An 18823-nucleotide genomic window follows, 5' to 3' on the forward strand; every position below is an offset into this window, starting at 1 on the left:
TCATACGGTTCTTATTTGTACACATGTGTAACGTATAGAGATCGAGTTGGACGACTGAATGATAGTAATATGGACCAAGTTTGTGTTTGGTTGTTTGTTTGAAAGAGATTTCGAGGTGCTTATTTTATTATCTGGACAATTTTATTTTCTCAGCTTGTGTGATAGAATGATTTAATCATCTATACATGATATTACATTGCCACAATATCCAGTAACATTTACTCTGACTATATTATATGACCAGATCTGCTAACCTTTACCCATTTTGTGAAGAAGTTTCGCAATTTAACATTAGAGTGTGTTAAGAGATGAAGGTTATACAAAAAGAGCAGTTTTTCTCACAATTATAAATTAGGAAATGAGCTAATAGACTTATGAATCTAGAATGATTTGCGCCTTTGTTTTGAACACTCCAATATTAATCACTTCCTGGAAGCTCCGCCCCCTCCTCCTATCTTGCGCTCGCTTTCTGAATGGAGAACGTTTTGAGTCCATTAATGTGAAATTAAATCTATCATTGTATGTTCAGCTTAGCCAGCATGAGGTATGTATATAGTTAACACCAATTATATATATATTTGTTACCGAAAATGGTCAAAAGCGGTACTTTTGGTTTTCGTCGGAAAGAGAAAAAGGACAAAAACTTTCACCTAATAAATAATAAATAATATTTATGGTGATGATACGTAGAAAGTGATGAAAATATGCTGTTTTTTTCTTCTTTCCTGTTCTGATGCATTCAAACACTTTGAGCAGCAGGTCAACAGTGAAAAATGTCAGCCACGTGGACACACATGCGATTTGTGAAAGGATTATAACTAGAGATGGCATGATAGACTTTTTCTTTTCTGAAACATCAGCCAATATTGATATCCATCTGATATTTTTCTTTAAAAAAACGACTAAGCTTTCATTTTTTTTTAACTGAAGCACTTTAACTTTCACACAAAATGTAATAAATATAATATAGTGTACGATAATGAAAGTCCAATCCTAATAAAAAAAGACAATCAAGTCTCTTTATATATAAACATTTCCAGCTCCAAAAAAAAAATCTTTTCTAAATATAATATTTTCTCCGATATCTGATCCACGATTTTTTAAAATTTTTTTTTTACCAGTGTCGGAAGGATAATCATCCTGGTTATCAGATCCATCTGAGATGCCATCTCTGATTATAATGAAAAAAATCAATATCACACAATCCTAGATGAATGTCCTGTTAGTGTTGCCGTAGTTCAGCTACAGTCTTGATCTTAATCCCTCTGTCAGGTCTGGACAATATCTCCTGTATGTGTACAGATATTTTCACAAAGAAGCCATTGTACACTAAAGGCCCTGAATTAGTCCAGACTTTGCATGTGCATGTAGTTAGAAAAAGTATTCGCTGTCATGTGCAAAGACACTGGAGCAGCTAATATTCAAATGTGTATTTGTGTTGTTTTTTTTGTATTAACATTAAAAGGTTCACTAGGTGCTACGCTGATGTTGCTAGGAGATATTCACTGTTACGGTAGCGCCAAGCTAACGGTCTTTTCCCTCCCGTAATGTTTCTGTAACAGCTCTGATAGAACCTTTCCAAAAAAACAACACAAATAGGTGTAATCTAAGTAGTCCAGTGCAAAAATTATAACATATACGTCTGGAATACAGTGTGGAATATTACATTTGTTTTTAATGCTGACACATTTTCAGAAATAATTTAACCAATTACTAAACATTCTATGTTGTTGATGTGATCCTGACTGAGCTCAGATGCTCCAGATGATGCTCCAGAGTGTGTGTGTTTGGATGAATCATAGCTTTCATGATCCAGCCAACACAAATCACTTTTATTTGCTGTTATCACAGGCCAGAATTTTAGCACATCAGATCAACAGCATATTGGAATGATGATATAAAGCATTACTATCTTTATTGTGCGTCTCTGCTACACTTACACTGTTACCACAGTGTTGTTGACTTCTGCATTGGTCTGAAGGTGTCGATTTATTTTCTACAACAGCAAAATTCTAAGACTAAGTCAACACCACACTTAAGGTATTTCTAAGCTCCATGTCTGTTTAGGTGCTAATTATATTCATGGTACCATTTTGAAGCCTTTATTTTCTAACCGGTTTGTCCTGAATTGCCTCTTAACTGTGCGCTGGCATAGGGGAGATTTTATTTCAGCCTGGATTCCGAGTGTGTTTGTGTGTGTGTGTGTGTGTATGTGTGGAGGGTTTATTGGCTTATTCCTACACACTGACCACCATCATTATGAAAGTTCATAAATCAGAAATGACATTTCAGTGCTGTGATGGTTTTCGCTCTCTGTAAGCAGTACGACATGGACACTGTTCATTAACAAACCCGTCCAAAACAAGTGGATCTTATAAACGAGAGCCTTTACGTCGAGGAGGAGGACGTCCACGCCTCCAGAGGAGTGCTGAATCTGTTGCTTTGGCTGTTGTTTCTGGCTTTCTGCTCACTCAGTAGAAGAGCTCATTTGTATGGCTTCAGAGTGAGCTTGGCTCAAATTTGAACCATTTAAACCTGGGAATATGTGGTTCATAATGTTAAAAGCACTTTATACGTCTGTCTGTTTCTACCCGTGTGTGTGTGTGTGTGTGTGTGTGTGTGTGTTAGGAGCCGTCAGAGCCGGATCTGGAGGAACAGTTGCGTTCTGCGGGCAGTGTGGATGAGCTGATGAGGCTACTCTACCCCAGTTACTGGAACATGTTAAAGTGCCACTCGAAACGCGCCATCAATCCTCGTTCCTCTCACAGAGACCCAGACACGCGCTCAGAGGAGCTCTCCTTCGCCGCCGCCTACTTCAACCTCGATATATTTAAAAGTAAGCATCTGTAATCTGTTATAATTACTTTTTCTGACTCGTTGGATGCTAAGTGTGTGCTGCATTGTTACCATTATACGGTGGTCCGAGTGAAGTTTTATTCGTTTTTAATCAAAGAATGATGCACCTTTTATCTGTGAAAAGTTAGTTCCTGTTCTCACTTACGTTATAGCAGCTGTAAACAGACGTTCCCTCACCAGCCTCGATTCCTTCTCTCTCTTGAAGTTAATAAGACAAAACTTACAGCTTTACCTCTGACACTGGAGACTCCTTCCATCAATGATCAATAAACATCTCTTTTACAGAAAACATGACTATTAGTGATTATACATATACATATTCTATCTTATTTACTGGTGAATTAATAGTGTGTTGTGCAATGGGACAATATAAGAATCCAAAATTGACTCAAAAATTATAAAATACATTCAAATTAATTCAAATTATAGTGTCATTTGAACATTTTTGTAGCGTCATCACAAATCAGTAATGCAGATTGACTGATCATGCAAATGTTTTTCCTTTTTTTTTTAAATCTAACTCTTCGTCTTCCTGTCTGGCTGTCTCCTCATGCAACAGGTATTGAGGCGGAATGGAGAAAGACCCTGTGCATGCCACGCGAGGTGTGTTTAGATGTGGGGAAAGAGTTTGGGGCGGCGACAAACACCTTCTTTAAACCCCCGTGCGTGTCTGTCTACAGATGTGGAGGCTGCTGCAACAGCGAGGAGCTCCAGTGCATGAACATCAGCACCTCCTTCATCAGCAAAACGGTGAGTCTCAGCAAGATGTGTGTGTGTGTGTGTGTGTTTGCTTTAGGTCTGCCAGAACAAATCTACCACTATTCAAATATTCATAATATTGACAAAATTTAAAAGGGAGAACATCCACATGCGACTGTTTACGCTCCCATGTTCCACTTCTTTTCCACTTCTAATTGCCAAACATAAGACGTCCAAACACGTATTTTCTGCATCAAAAAATAAAAATAAATAAATCACTTTAAAGTTTAAGATGGTCATTTTGCCTCCTTGTTTTTCTTTGCTAGCCAGGAGATGTTCAAACTCCGTAGTTATTTCATACGTAAGGAATGAAACACTTCAGGAATATAGTGCTGTTTTAGGAAAATAATCAACGACGTGATGGTGGGATGAAGCAGAGTTACTGTAACCACCCTGACGTTGATTATTTTCCAATAACGGCCCGTCTCAACTGTTTTATTCCCATTATACCTCAGTTACCTGCCAACTATTATGATTTTTTATTTAATAATGAACAGCTCATCATATATTTTAGCAATTTCTATCTATATTTAATGTTGTGGAATCAAAGCACTCAACAGCACTGTGGTATAAAATCATATACTGTATATTTCATACAAACAAATCTTGTAACATAGTTAATTCGGATGTTTATCTGAGGCACTATAACATTACAGACACTAAGGCAATGGGATAACTTGTGCACAGTTAGTGGCCTTGTTCTAAATCTATTTTTTTGCTTGGTTTAATGGGCACGGCGAGTTTGGATCTCAAAGACGAGTAAAAATGAAACTGAAACTCAAGCGTCATGCCAACGAAAGGCAGAGAGATGAGTTGGAAACTGTTTCAAAAAATACTAACTAAAATAAATAAATAAATACTAGTGTAGACGTGAGCACGCATTAAATTAATAAGGTAAATATCAATGAAAACCTCAGGTTAAGTGACAGTAGAAATGGATTTGCAAAAAAATGTGGTGAATATCTAATATAAAACCAACTTTACTGCAGTAATAATATGTTTTGAGAACTGTTACAAAGGCAACATGCTCCTGCAAATTTAATACATGCCCTCTGGTCCTATTAAATTGCTCATACAAATCGCTGTTCCTGAAAAGACTTTTAGCTTCAGGTTTAGCTTCAGTGCAGAATTAATCTATTAGCACCTTTAGGTAACGCTGTAAATTGCATATTCTTTAAGACAAACACTGCAAGCATCTTATTTTACATGTTATTTTTAAACACAAATCCTCTGTAGACCTTGTACATCGTCTTGTGCATTTTTGTATTTAGCAAATCAGGGCCTAAATTGTTTAAGGAGCTAAAATTAGAGTGCAGTTTTTAAAGGAATCTGAGAGGTCTGTGTAATTTGTTTGTTTTAGAGTTTTCTCCATTTTGACACTATTTTAGTTTGGTGATTATTTAATTTGCTGATTTAGTTTAGTTTACTTTAGGAATTACGCAAAATCATTTTGATTTGAGAAATAAAACAAGCTAGATTTAATTTTGTTTAAAGGTTAATGTTGAGGTTAGAGTTACGTGTGTGAAAAAGCTGTTTTTGGCAGCACACATGTCAATGGGAGATCTGTGTAGTTTAATGGAGTGTGTGTGTGAGTGTTTGTGTGTATAAGAGATTTGGAATCAGACATCAGATTATATTCCTCTCCTGCTTTGCGAGCGTCTTGCTTGTTTCTGAAGTGTGTATGTGTGTGTGTGTGTGTGTGTGTGTGTGTGTGTGTGTGTATACATCTTCAGAGTTCAGAACAAACCGCAGGACAGCCGATGGATTTCTGTGTCATAGACGTGTTTGGCATCGTCTTAAACTGTGACGTAGATGTAGAGGGTCCTGGATTAGCGAGGGTTGATTTAGGGGGGTCACAGCTCTGAGTTATTAGCAGCTAGGCCTCCCTTAATTGCTGACTGGTTTGGGTGGGCTGACCTCACGGGGCATCGTAGGTTCCCTCCTGTCATTTAAAGAAAGACGCCGTCCCACTGGGAGAGAACCAGACCGCTCTCTGCCACTCAGGCTTTTGTTTTCCCGTTCACTCTTCTGTCATAGAGATTTGTTCTTTAGAGATAAGTAAGCGATATTTTCCTTTCTTATGAACCACACATCGGAATTACAGCTGTAAATCTACAGCCCCAACAGAAACCCAAGTTTTCTCATAATAATGTATTATACAATTCTCATAATACAGATGCGAACTGGAATTTAGGGTTATAAATACCAAGCACAGTTTTAGTACGTACAGCTGAAATGCTACACTTCTGAGTTGTAAAATTACAAATAAGTTTTGAGTCCACTTATGGATATTGTGATATATATCACACAATATTTCACAGTGTGCTTTTCTGAGGGTATTGCGGATGTCATCAGCACTTTTAGAGCACTAAACTTAGTGCTGAACAAAACAATTGTAATAAAATCTTGATCTCGATACATTTCTTAATGCGGTTTGATACAACAACAGCGTCAATTCTCGAGCATCGCATTCTTTATTTATACTCTTTATTCAATGTGACAGTATGTTCAATGCATAGACGTTGTCCCACATGACCTCACACACACCTAAAGCTTGGCGAATCTGCAGAATAAAAAGGGGAGAAACAATGTGAGAATGCCATGAGTGAATTTTAAAATGACTCAAACATCCAATTATCCTAAACATTCTCAGTACTGAATATTAAAACCTCAATTACTAAACAAACAATGACTAAATGAGGCGAGAGTGTCATGGCTGCACACGTCATCTCGCTCAAAACTCACTGCTGACACGTTACACATAGAGCATCGAGTTTATCGGGACTAATTTTCACACACAGGTGGCTACGAGTCACGCTCAGCAGATGATTAAAAACATTGCCGTGACTGACTGTTTAAGAAGCGGTTAACTTTGGGAGAACACGCTGATGCTTGGCACCCTAAAGCATCGGTAATGTAAGAATGTAATCAGTATACATATTGCTCCTTATAAAATTTCTAAGCTAAAATATTGTGATTTTTGTTTCAACAACAATCATGCAGCCTTAATTAAACTGCTCCAGCATTGCTCGCAGTCACAAGTAGTTTATTTGGTGCCCAAAATGCAGCTTGAAAAGTTCGTAATGGGGTTTGAAAACATTTAGTGGTTAATTTGGACAGTTCTGTGGTACCTGAAATATTGTGCTTCATGATTTTGAGATTTTTGACAATATTATCTCCGTAGGGTCAGTTGTTCGTGGATGAATCCCTTATACGCAACCTTCTACTGAGCTACTAACGTCCTAAAAGCAAATAAAGCATTGGACCTGAATTATCAGTCATTTAATGGTGTAAAATTATGCGTTTATATTTTTCGTGACCAAACTGAACTAAAAATTGGCTCCATATTTACCAAAGTTTCAGTAACACTGTTTTTCTTCATACTCGTGTGTGTATATTGATCAGCTGTAAATTACCAAGCATGTTCATGGCAGAGTTGATTTACATTTAGCCACACCCACAACACTCCATAAAAGCAAACAGAGAGCTGAAAAGAAAAAAAAAAGCCATTGCAATGATTCAGCTATCACAGACACAACCTAACTCTTGGTCCATATATAGGGTGCCATTACTTTTATCGTATCTGAATGGCTAGTCTTCAGTGTGTAATTTAAACATGACAACGTAATCTGTGTATAAAATCTCAGTACATTATATGCTTTAAATAAATCAACTGAGTCTCCTTTTATGTAAATCCTCTTATAGGATGCAAACTAACTGGATTTTCACGAATGCCTCATGTCTTGTCTAAGTGTTCCTGAAAAGTATTTACAAATAAATGTATTTATATTCATTACGATAAACTAGGCCTGTGAGTTGCAGTCAGATGTCTTTTTGGCCAAAAACTTTGTTTTAATCACACTAAGATTAATGTCAAAACCTTGGGTGTGTTTTGAAGATGTTTCTTTTCGTTTGGCTCAGAATCGTTTACATAAATGAATCTTCTGTCTGCATATAAACCTCCCTTTTATTTCCTTCCTCTATAAACCCAGCCTGCTTTGTGTCAGCGGGTCATGTAACAGACGATTGTGATTTCATTTTTTTCTTCTTCTCCTCCTTCTTCTTCTTCTTCTTCTCGACACTCGCCAGACACCTGTGTCAGCTTAACCCCTTCACTGTGCTACTTCTCCAGGCCGCTTTAAATGGATCTCGGGTTTCGTCTGACCCTCGTGTCACCTGCTTCAGACGATACACAGGCTCAGCCGACTGTAAATATCCCACTAAAGTGCTTTTATCCTGGAGAGCGGTCCAGGAACCACTCGGTAAAAGCTGTTACAAGGGAATATAGTCTAGTAAATGTATGAAAATGTGTGTTTAAGTGCTTTCCAGCAGTACAATCCTATCTCAGATCACTACCTTATCTGTTTGCCTTGCTATTGTTCTTGATTAACAGTAGGAGCTAATAGGCCTTCAGAGGGCCCTTCTTTTTCTTCTGCTTCTTTTTCTCTCTAGCCTCCTTATTATAGTCCAACTCTCTGCTTAGCTACTTCCGTTTTTGTAAGAAGCACTAAAGAACCTTGGTAATGAAACGACCCCCTGTAGTGAGGCATGGAAAACCAATAGGAGGCGAATTTTCCAAGAACTAAAATAGGGGTTTGGGGGATTGTAGACTTTTTATTAGTGCGCTTGGAGTATCTGTTATGCTGCCAAATGCATCGAGAGGTACTGGGTGTCTGAAACCTCGGCAAGTCCATCACTGCACAGAAAAAAAACAGCCAGGATACGGACGTGAATTTCTGACAGGGATGTGTCTGACGTGCTCACTTCCTGTCTCAAAATTACTTTCTAGATCAGACGTAATTAACTGGTGGAAAGCAGTCCGGATGCAGACCCAGCAAAGTATTTCAGCAGATTAAACCAAGTACTCATAAAATACTGTACCAAGAACCAATAAACGTGTAGGAAAACTGTCCATTGTTTGGCGACTCCAGTTTTCTAAACATGAACCAGAGATGCTTCTGTAGCAGATCCTCTGAAGGGATTTATCCAAATCATCGGCATTTATATCAGTTATTTAGCTGAAGGCAGCTCATTGAGGAAAGAGACAGTTTATACAGACATGCATACATTTTTTTTTTGTATTTCCTTTACCCTCTCTGATGTTTTGCTGATTAGTGAAGTTCTGACATGGTTGATTGGACACTGAAAAAGATTGGACAGTATTATTTACTGCTTTGAATTTAAAACATATCTCAGCTATACGGAGTCATAAGTGGTAACATGACACACCAGAGCGAAGCAAAACATCAGCATTTCAAAATGACGGGTTATATTTATAGCCACAAACGAATCATTAATGTTTAAGCGTTAAAAGGTATCTGTTGTAGCTATTCTGTCAGGCTAGTCGCTTATCCACACCAAAGGATTCTACAGAGCTGGACCTTCTGTGTGTTGTCACCTCCAGCACACTGCACATGTGGCTTTTCTTCACCAATAATTACTCACTATCAAGGAATGAACTAGATTAAGTTCTTTAACTCAGTTCCTTTGAGCGGAACAGTAGTCCAGGACTGATCTCTCACATTACTTCAGAAAGTGTTACGCCAGATTTTATTCGAGTGTAAATGCATCCATACTTGCCCCATACTCTCTTAAGGGTTCTTTGGGTGTCCCTCTTAAAGGTATCTAGGTATGCAGGACACTATAACAGTGTTTCCTTCAGGAACACTTACCCTTAAAGAATGCCTGAAGAACCCTTTTTTCTAAGAGTGTGTATATTGTATATTATCAGGGTAAGTGTGTGATACAATCTCTATTAGTTATTATTTCTTCTTAATACCTGTGAATCAATGAGGTGTTTAAGATTTAGATACACTGTACTCAGTACCTGGTCCACTCTTAAAAAAAGAAAGGGTTCTTTAAGGGACTAAGACAGGTCATTGACTATAAATACAATACAATATAATTTGAAATAGTGTTCAAAGAAAAAAAAGAAAGCGATACATAACTTTTTGACTGCAAAATATTACAGCAAAACCAAGCTGTGCATTTTTTGGTCGTTTTTTTTGTCTTACGACTGTTTATAACTGCTATAACGTAAGTGATAACAGGAACTGTAGGATGTGCTGATATTGTAAAATAATCTACTTTGGAGTAATAACAGTAACTTCTGATTATTTTTTTTACTATTATTCCTTATTTAATGGTCTCTCTACAACTCGATTGCACTCTATTTATGTTGCTTGCACATTCCTCATTCGTCCTTTATTGTTGTGCGCTGATGATTTACATGCTTCTGACTGTAGTTTGCTAAGAGCTAAGGTTGTTGCATTCAGGAATTGGACTTATCATCTGTCTTTTTATTGTTTCTTTTGTCATTTCTGCAGCTATTTGAGATCACAGTCCCTGTGAAGCAGCCGCCCAAGCCAGTCACCATCAGCTTCGCCAATCACACCTCATGCAGCTGTTTGTCCAAGCTGGATGTGTACAGACAGAAACATTCCATCATCCGGCGAGCGCTGCCAGAGTGAGTTTCCTCTCTATTATCCTGCTCTTATTCTCATGCACTCTGCACCTCTGTAACCCAAGACCTGACTGTAATAAATCAGACAACGCTCTATAAATGGTGTGTGTTAGCCTTGGAACATCGTCAACACGTCAGGATTTTAAGATCAACCTAAAATTGTTTACTGACACTAAAATTAATTATTGAACATGCTTCGATAATTATAAGCTAATTTCTCAGAATGTTGAGTGCGAAGGATGATGAATGTGGCCGTGGCTCAGGGGGCGTTTATAGGAGATCAGATCTCCAGCTGAGCACATTTGCTCCACACTCCTGAAGTGTGCTTTGGCTCTTCGGGCTCTCGGTGGAGTCGAGCTGAGACGGATGTGTGTATTTTGGATGGCGAAGAGCTCAGTGGCGCACGGTAGCTCAGCACAGTAGAATTTTAGATTGGCCAGTGGTTTCTGTATCCTCACGCAATGCTTCCTGACAGGAACTTCCAGTCAGGCTTATAATGAAGTTACCATACAGATACGGATACTTAAAGGAAAGGTTTGGGAACAATTAAGTGTTTTGCTCTCTGAGAGAGTTTCTAGGGTTCCTTGGGGTGCTTTCACACTTATTAGTCCATTTGTTGAGTCCGAATCAGAGTGAAATTGATACTTTTTGTTTGCTCTTGTGTTTGGATTCACACTGCAAATCATTAAATAAACCAAAAGCCAAAAAAAATTGGCTGATATAAACCATAAACCATAAAATTCTTTCATTTACTCGTCAGAAATATGGCAAGTAAAAAAGAAACAAGCACAGAATCCCAAAAATCACCTTTTCACAGAGAACACAGAGCCAGCACTCAGTAAATGATTTAATAATTGCATAAATAACTAGTATAAAACATTTTGTGTGTCCCATCCAGAGTTTATTTTCTAGTTTCTCCAGCACTACAGCTCTGTCCTTTGGCACAGACTGTTTCTTAATCTTAAGGGGTTACTGAGTCCAGTTAAGTCATGCTAGAGTCTTCAAGGGAACGTGGTGCAGATCAGGGTGTCTTGAGTGACTTTGCATAGGCAGGGACTGATCAGTTTTGCAGTTTGCATTTGCATGTGAGCATCAGTGTTTTAAATCTGAAATAAAGCAGTGAGTGCAGCAATGGGGTGATGTGAGAGAACCTGCAAAGAGCAGTTATCAGAAGTCCAGTCTTCGCTTAGCGTGGTTTGGTATCATCCTGATCCATAGAGCCCAGCGAACGTTTGACGTTTGAATGTAGAGTTGTCAAAGGATAATAATATACAGTAGCTGCATGTTAAACCTAGGTGACTAAATACAGTGTCATTTGCAGCAATTTGGGCTTGCATTTATAAATTAATGTTGTAGCACTGGTGCAATAGTAAAAGTCATAAACTTTGGATACCAGACATGCTTTGGCTGTTTGACCAAATTTGCGGTAGACTGTCAGGGTGCAGCAGAGGACGCAAGTACACGTACTCAGTGATTTTATTAATCATGGCAAACAAGACAAAGACGTAAATCCAAAAACGTAGTCAAATAACAGGCAAGGGTCAGGCGACGTGCAAACAACGTTAACTAGGGCAGGCAAGGGCAATACGTGGATAATAGAAACTAGAGACCAGAAAAACTAACACAATAACAAAAAGCTTGGTAACGACTGGCACAAAAGGACACAGCACATATACTTCACAAAGAGTGTGAGAACTGAAAGTTCTTAAATACTGTGAGTGTGGGTGTGAATGTGATTGAGTGCAGGTGTGTGTGTTTAGTAATCAGGTGAGCGTGAACATGAGAGTGTTTGGGTGTTGTAGTTCTTAGCAGCCATGTTTGTAGGCCGTGCTGAGTTCTGGGAAGTGTAGTTGGACGCCAATTCTGGCATCGACATGATATAGACATTGTGTAAATCTTTTTTTTAAAGATTTTTTACTGAAATCTTCCTTTATTGTAAACATTTAGGGACTGTTCTCAGTGCTGTTAGATTTTGGAATAACTTTTTCCATTGCCTTTCTGATCAGATTAGTTAGAAGCCATATGTAATCACGATGTAAATCTTAATTGTAGAAGGTTACGGCCAAAATCCATGGTGCGTATTATGTAACCAGTAATGATCTGAGTCTGTAATTCACAAGAATGCTGGACACTGATGTTTTAAAAGCATAAGATATGAAACACATGATCGTTGTTACTCAGTCAACCCCAGGTCATTTCCTGAACACTTTACCGTGACCCTGTTTGTCGAGACAGATGTATTGAACGAGATGCTCTGCGTCGTTATTCATATTTTTATGGAAAACTATAAAGCAAGCTTTCCCATCACTTACCCGGGGAGGACATTGAAGGTGACACCTGCCATCTTGGTATTTTAACTATGGGCATGAACTCGGGTTCCCACACCAGACAGCCTGGATGTCTATAGTACATTCACGTACTGTACAAACATCACACTTACAAGAACAATCTAGCTCAAGGCATTATTGCACTTTGAGTTTGCTACTTTTAGATGTAACTGAAGCTATATAACGTATAATCTTCAGATAATGGTTACCATAGTTTAGGAGAGTGATTTCTGTGGGTTCTGTAGATGGATTTAACTCTGAAATCCCTGCAGGAAACTATGTGTCTCATACCCTTTCTGTGCTGTGGGATAAGTTCCACCCTGAATGACATGTATATTCATTTTATAATTATTATGTGATCTTGATTAACTCCCATAATTCCATTCTACTGCCTGCTCAAAGGGGTGCAGTGGGATTTATCCATTCCTTCATCCTTCCCGAAAGAGAGTGATGCAGCGGTGCTTTAGCCCTATAGTCTGTCCAACTCTGTCCCCTCTTCATCTGTACACTCTGCTCAAACAGATCAGCTTCCAAAGCTTCAACTTTCAGGCTAATTCCGCCATCAACGCCACCGCGCTTGTCATCTTGTATCTCGTAACCGAGCCAAGTCGAGTCTCTGCCATGACTCAGCGCAACTGCGTCTTCTATTCTGGATTTCTCATTCATATGATGATGAGTCATCACTGGAAAATGATGAGTGAGAAAATAAGCCTTTGCTCTTTTGGTTTTAGGAGCAACAGCAAAATCTGACTGTAATCCCTTATGTTTGAGATTGTTGATTTTTTTCTTCTAATAAACACCATTGTAACTGTGCTATGGAAATGGAAATGGAAATGGAAATGAGATACCAAGTCACCTTGATGTCTTTTGTGGGAACGAAAACTTCTGCATTTAAAATTCCAGTGGTGGGTATCAGTGTCAGTGTCCTTCCGTGGTGGTTAATGGAAATCCTGCTTACTAGTTTTCCACAGGAAAACAAACAATAACCATGTTCTCTTGGCAAGCCAAATCACAGAAAAAAAGCACAAAGACATTACACAAGTTGCATCTGACAAACAACAATGTAGCCTGAGGAGAACTATCATGTGTTTTGTATCTTCAGCTCTCTGAAGCACTGCTCATCACTGTACTGTTCGTTAGGAAGCAATTTGAAAATGTTTATCATCCGGTATCTCTGTTGAGTGTAATGGATGAGCCTCGTAGCCTGTGCGTGACACACGTCAGCATGCGGAGAAGTGCCTCTCCATGCTATCGTGTGGATAAGAAAGCCTCTGTGCCTTCATAGTTAGCCAAGCGGAGGCTGATTGATCCCACATGGGCGACGGTGGAGCCAGTTCATGCCTTGCAGAGTACGACGCTGAAGTGTCTGCGCTGAAAGACGGCAGTTCATCTCAGGGAAATGCAGAATGGTGTTTACAGTGGCAGTGTCATCTCATAAGCACTTCTTTGTGCAACAGGAAGCTTCCAGAGAGTCTGCATTGGTCGCAGTTTGTGTATGGCGTCACTGATAAAGCATGTACAAGATGAAATGTGTCCAAGGCCTGTAACATTACACACTTGGAGCTTGTATTTTGCTTCTTTGTGTAAAGTTAGTAGAGTCTTATTGTGCCTTCAAAAATGAACTCGTCAATCTGTGCTTTGGAAATGGAAAGGGGTTAGCTTGTACAACTGCCCTTCTTTTAAATGATTCACAACATAAGATATGCCAAATATAAACTGGACAAAAACTAAGCTGAGTGATTTAGCTAGATAGCTAGAATGTAGCTTAAGTCTTGTATACAAGTAGAATAAAGTTAAAAAGGCAGCAGAAACAAGACAAAGCTGTCGGCAGTATAAACATTTCCTCAGATGTGTCTGTAAATTGCTCAGAAAATACTCTCTATGACCAGAATTACAGCATAACCAGTGTTGCCTTCTTAGCAGCTTTGTCATAGATTTGTGACTTGTCCCCTTTAGTGACCTTATTAAAAAAATACAGTCTCCAGCTCACATCACAACTGATGCATATACGAGTTGAGAGAGCAAGTTCACTCAACTCATCACCAGTATAAAGCCTGACTGTGTTACGCTCACGGCAAGCTGATGTCCGCAAACACCAATCACTGATCACCACTGGTTCAAAAAACAGAGCAGTGATCATCATTGTTCCTAAAGACCAATCAATTGTTAATTGTTTCCCAAACACCAATCACTGATCACCATTGTTTCAAAAAACAGATCGCTGATCACCATGGTTTCCAAATGACTAATCACAGCTTGCCATTGTTCTAAACGACCAATCACTGATCACCATTGTTCCCAGCGACCAATCACTGATCACCATTGTTCCAAGCGACCAATCACTGATCACTATTGTTGTTTCAGAAACACCAATCACTGATCACCATTGGTTCAAATGACCAATCACTGATCACCATTGTTTCAAATGACCAATCACCGATCACCATTGTTCCAAACCTTCTCGTAAACATGGTTAGCATGACCTCATATGAACGTAACATTAATCTAAATGGATTCATGACTTTGAGACAGTTGTGGTTTTCCACTCTATCCTACTATCACGCTTTAAAAATCCAGACAATGAGTAACTTCCATCTTGACAATAAATTTAGGAGTTGACCCAATCAAAGTTCTGCTTAATACCTTATATTTCAATGTTCCTGGAGGATCTTTGGTTGTTTCCATTTTATAGCTCATGTCAGAAAGAGAGACAAAAAGAGTGAGAAAAAGAGAAAGGGAAGAGACGCGGTCCCTCTGTGAGTCTCCTCTCTCTCTGTGCTACGCTTAAGAAGAAGCAGATGTGACTGGGATATTAGCGGTGGAAGTGTGTTACATGTTGTTTTGCTTTGCTGGACACAGAGGCTGTTTTTTCTGCCATTCCTCTCATACTTTTACACCAGAATTTTACACCACTGTTGGTGTGTGTGTGTGTGTGTGTGTGTGTGTGTGTGTGTATAATAATATGTAGCAATGCACACTGCATTACAGCTAGGTTACATTACATTACAGCCTGATTTTGCCAAGTGACAAGTGTTCTCGAGGCAACAAGAATGGAGCTGAAGTTAAATTTGATTAGTCAATCGCAATACACAGTATAAAAGTCAACATTAGCTAAGCTAGCAGAAATGCAGCACTATGCTAATATCCTACTATTTTTAACATTATTCATACCACTGTACTATATGTTGAAGTTTTATATAAAGATATTTATTTAACATTTATGGAAGGAGTCTCCAGTGTCAGTGTTAACTCAGATTCATCATATCACCCTGTCGCTGATTATTTTCCTATAACAGCACGTGGGCAAATGTTTTATTACTTACATAACTAGCAGGCATTACCTAGCTGGTTTCACTCGCCTCTTTTTATTCTTTCAGCTGATGATTTCTGTGTTTTTTGAGGTCACGTGGTGATGTCACATATCAAAGTGCTGCTGTGTTATCAGGATTTGTGCAGCGTAATGTGAGAGGATGGGGAGCTATTACTATAAGCTGGCACTTTTATTCCCACTTTCACTCTCTCTCTCTCTCTTACATCTCTTTTTTCCATCTCTTTCTGGAATTTCTGTCTTTTTAACACCTTACTGGGTTTATTCCCAGTTTACTTTCTTTTGTTTCTGTCCCTACCCAGTGAGCATGAAGAGCATTAAGAGGTAAAACGTAATCTTTGCCAGAAATCAATAGGATCCTAAGATTTTGTGCAGAGTAAAAGTTTGTATTTCTTTGCATCCACTGGAACAAAACCACATGCCTTTGCCTCATGCCTTTGTTGAAGCAGCGTATAGCTCATGAGTTGCATTTGAATCCACTGGCAGATTAATTACCTTCACGGTTGAGCTGCTGGATAGCACAAAAACATGTCAGAAATTTGTCCTGTCTCACAATGTGTGCAGCCTTAAAAAGTGATTTCTCATGTGCATGGCAAAGAGAGCTACAGTATGGACAAAATGCATGGAGGTCAAGCTGTAGGACACCACAGGATCATGAGATCATATTTCTTTCTCACCCATTCATGATGAGACACTAAAAAAATCATCATTCTAAAGAATCATCCTTATTTGTTGATTTATTTTTGTTCAACATGTAGCAATAACATATAAATTGAAACATATAGTATAAATTCAAACATGTAACGTGAGTTGCCACCCAATATCATTTCTACAGTTGTACAGTTTCTGCCTTGACTTTAGGAAAAGGGGCGGAGCTGAGGAGCTCGCTTACTGGAAAAATCTATTGAAAAGATGAACATAGTGAGATCTGTTGACTTATATCTTTATCTGATGTCTAGAAATAATGGAAAGCCTTATACCCTGTACCTTTCCTGTATCTTTGGGAGAATGCGGGAAAAAAACTAATGGTATAGCAGTAAAATGTAGCTGTTGATGCCATCCTGTCATGATAAACCCATCAACCCAATTACACAGTTAAATGATAGTAGCAGCCATCGAGATTGTTTGTGATTTAACTTTATTGATATACCAGTCCTCAGGTTTAGGACCTGCTTTTCGACATTCTTTGTGAATTACTCTTAGACTACAAAAATTGGAGCTATAAAATTAAGACAGACCAATTTTTATAGCGTTTCTCCTTATTCAGCCAGTCAGGAACTACTTTAAGCATTTAACGTTTTTAACCCAATTATGCTGTTAAATAATGCTAGCAGCCATTTAGGATTGTTCCTGATTCCTCTGGACTACGTTTTGCTTAGTTTTCCTCTAGGCTCAGTTTTCACAGGTCTATAAAATGCTTTGTGAATTACTTTTAGACTAAAAAAAATGGGAATTAGGACACACATGAACATTTTTAAAGAGTTTCTCCTAAATTGAGCAGTCATGAGTTACATTTGCCTTGAGGTTTTTTTGTGAATATCGTCCCAGAACCCTTTTATAAGCCAATATAAGTCAAGGCAGTTTTTGACAGCCAGTCAATCAGTGCTCACTGGGTATTTTTCCCCAACTTCTGACTTTTCTTTTCCTCTTATTGCTTCTCTTTCTATTTTTTTTTCCTGTGCCACTCTATGACTATCTCACCTGAAGTGACATTTGACTCTGCACTCACTTTTCCAAAACTCAGACATCTTCAGGCTGACGCTGTTCATGGTTTCCAGTAACCGCACTCTTGCACAACAGCAACTCAGATCCCTAATATTGCCTATTCTAAAAATGGCATTACAGCACCATTGAGTCATTGAGATCATTTCCGAGGAATCTCGATTCTATGAACTTGACGAAATGGTGTTGCTCAGATGGTAAATATTCAGGAACTTTGCTCTTGAAACCTGGAGCAACATTTTTTCCACTCAGCATATGGACATGTGTACGTGCGCAATCCTGCAGATGTAAATCGCGAAAGTGGGACGTGAAGGGCAGAACTCTAGGCAGCCTGTAGCGAGGAATGAGACGCAGCCCTAATATCTACCATATGAGCCCTCTCTACAAAGCCATCCAGAGAGACACTAGATCCTATCTCTTCTCGTCGGTATTCAGCAGTAAAATGGCATTAAAGACATACGCTCCAAATTAGCATGGCTTATAGATCTTCTCTCGGACACCTTGCCGCTCTAAACGGAATCGTATGTCCCGCGTTACGCAAGGTGTGGGTGCACATGTTAGTCATCAGATAAGGTGTCCTCCGCCTCGCCTAGCCCGTGTCATAAGTCTTACCCTCCTTTTTTTTTTTGCTCAGGGCTACGTAGGAATTCATCGTGTTATTAAGCCACTGGGCATGTGGAAATTGGAAACATGTTGCGAGTTTCGCCACGTGTGGCCCGCCGCTGAACCAACATGGTGCAATGCTGGCAATTTGTTTTATTTCACGGTGTGTAGCATTGGCCGCCTGGTCCTGTTTTTCCTTCGTCAGAGATTTTAAATGTTAATTGCTTTTGGAGTAAATAATACTGCAAAAATCAAGAGATGCTCTAAGATGAAATAACCTCTGGAGTTTACATGTTACACAATAAAAGCCAAATGAAATCCAAGCATGTTGGGATTTCAGGGTTCATTACATTACCAAAAACTGTTCATCACTTATCACACACTAATGCAATTAAGGCTAATCAGATTTTTTCCAGCAAGACTCGAGCAACCTTCACTAACATAAAAGGGCTGTTTTTATGCAAGATTCCACATTGCACATGAACACAACACTCAAACGACTTTGGGAATTTTTTTAATAGCTCAGAGTTTGTGCAATATGATGGTTCTTGTGCAGTTCAATGTGTCATTTAGGGCAAAACAATAGTGTTTAAAAATGAGGTATTACACACTCAAATACATGGTGTTGAAGCGTGGATTCTGATTGGTCAGATGGTGCTGATTAATATTCTATAACAGCAGCTCATATATTAATGTGTTTGCTCTAATACATTATCTTTTCCACAGTACCAACTCATTCACAAGGACTTGTATGATGGACTCTTC

General features: G+C 38.8%; 1 protein-coding gene across 1 annotated transcript in view; it reads left to right on the top strand.

The window, feature by feature from the left end:
* vegfc (vascular endothelial growth factor c) overlaps window positions 1-18823 on the top strand; it is a 59840-nt gene that overhangs the window by 21969 nt on the left and 19048 nt on the right. Inside the window, exons 2-4 of the mRNA XM_026933437.3 lie at window positions 2629-2836; window positions 3416-3606; window positions 9942-10081. Of these exons, the coding sequence (XP_026789238.3) occupies window positions 2629-2836; window positions 3416-3606; window positions 9942-10081 (539 nt within the window). The remainder of the gene's footprint in view (window positions 1-2628; window positions 2837-3415; window positions 3607-9941; window positions 10082-18823) is intronic.

This window comes from Pangasianodon hypophthalmus, chromosome 3 (genome assembly GCF_027358585.1).
Source record: "Pangasianodon hypophthalmus isolate fPanHyp1 chromosome 3, fPanHyp1.pri, whole genome shotgun sequence".
In the NCBI taxonomy this organism is placed as follows: Eukaryota; Metazoa; Chordata; class Actinopteri; order Siluriformes; family Pangasiidae; genus Pangasianodon; species Pangasianodon hypophthalmus.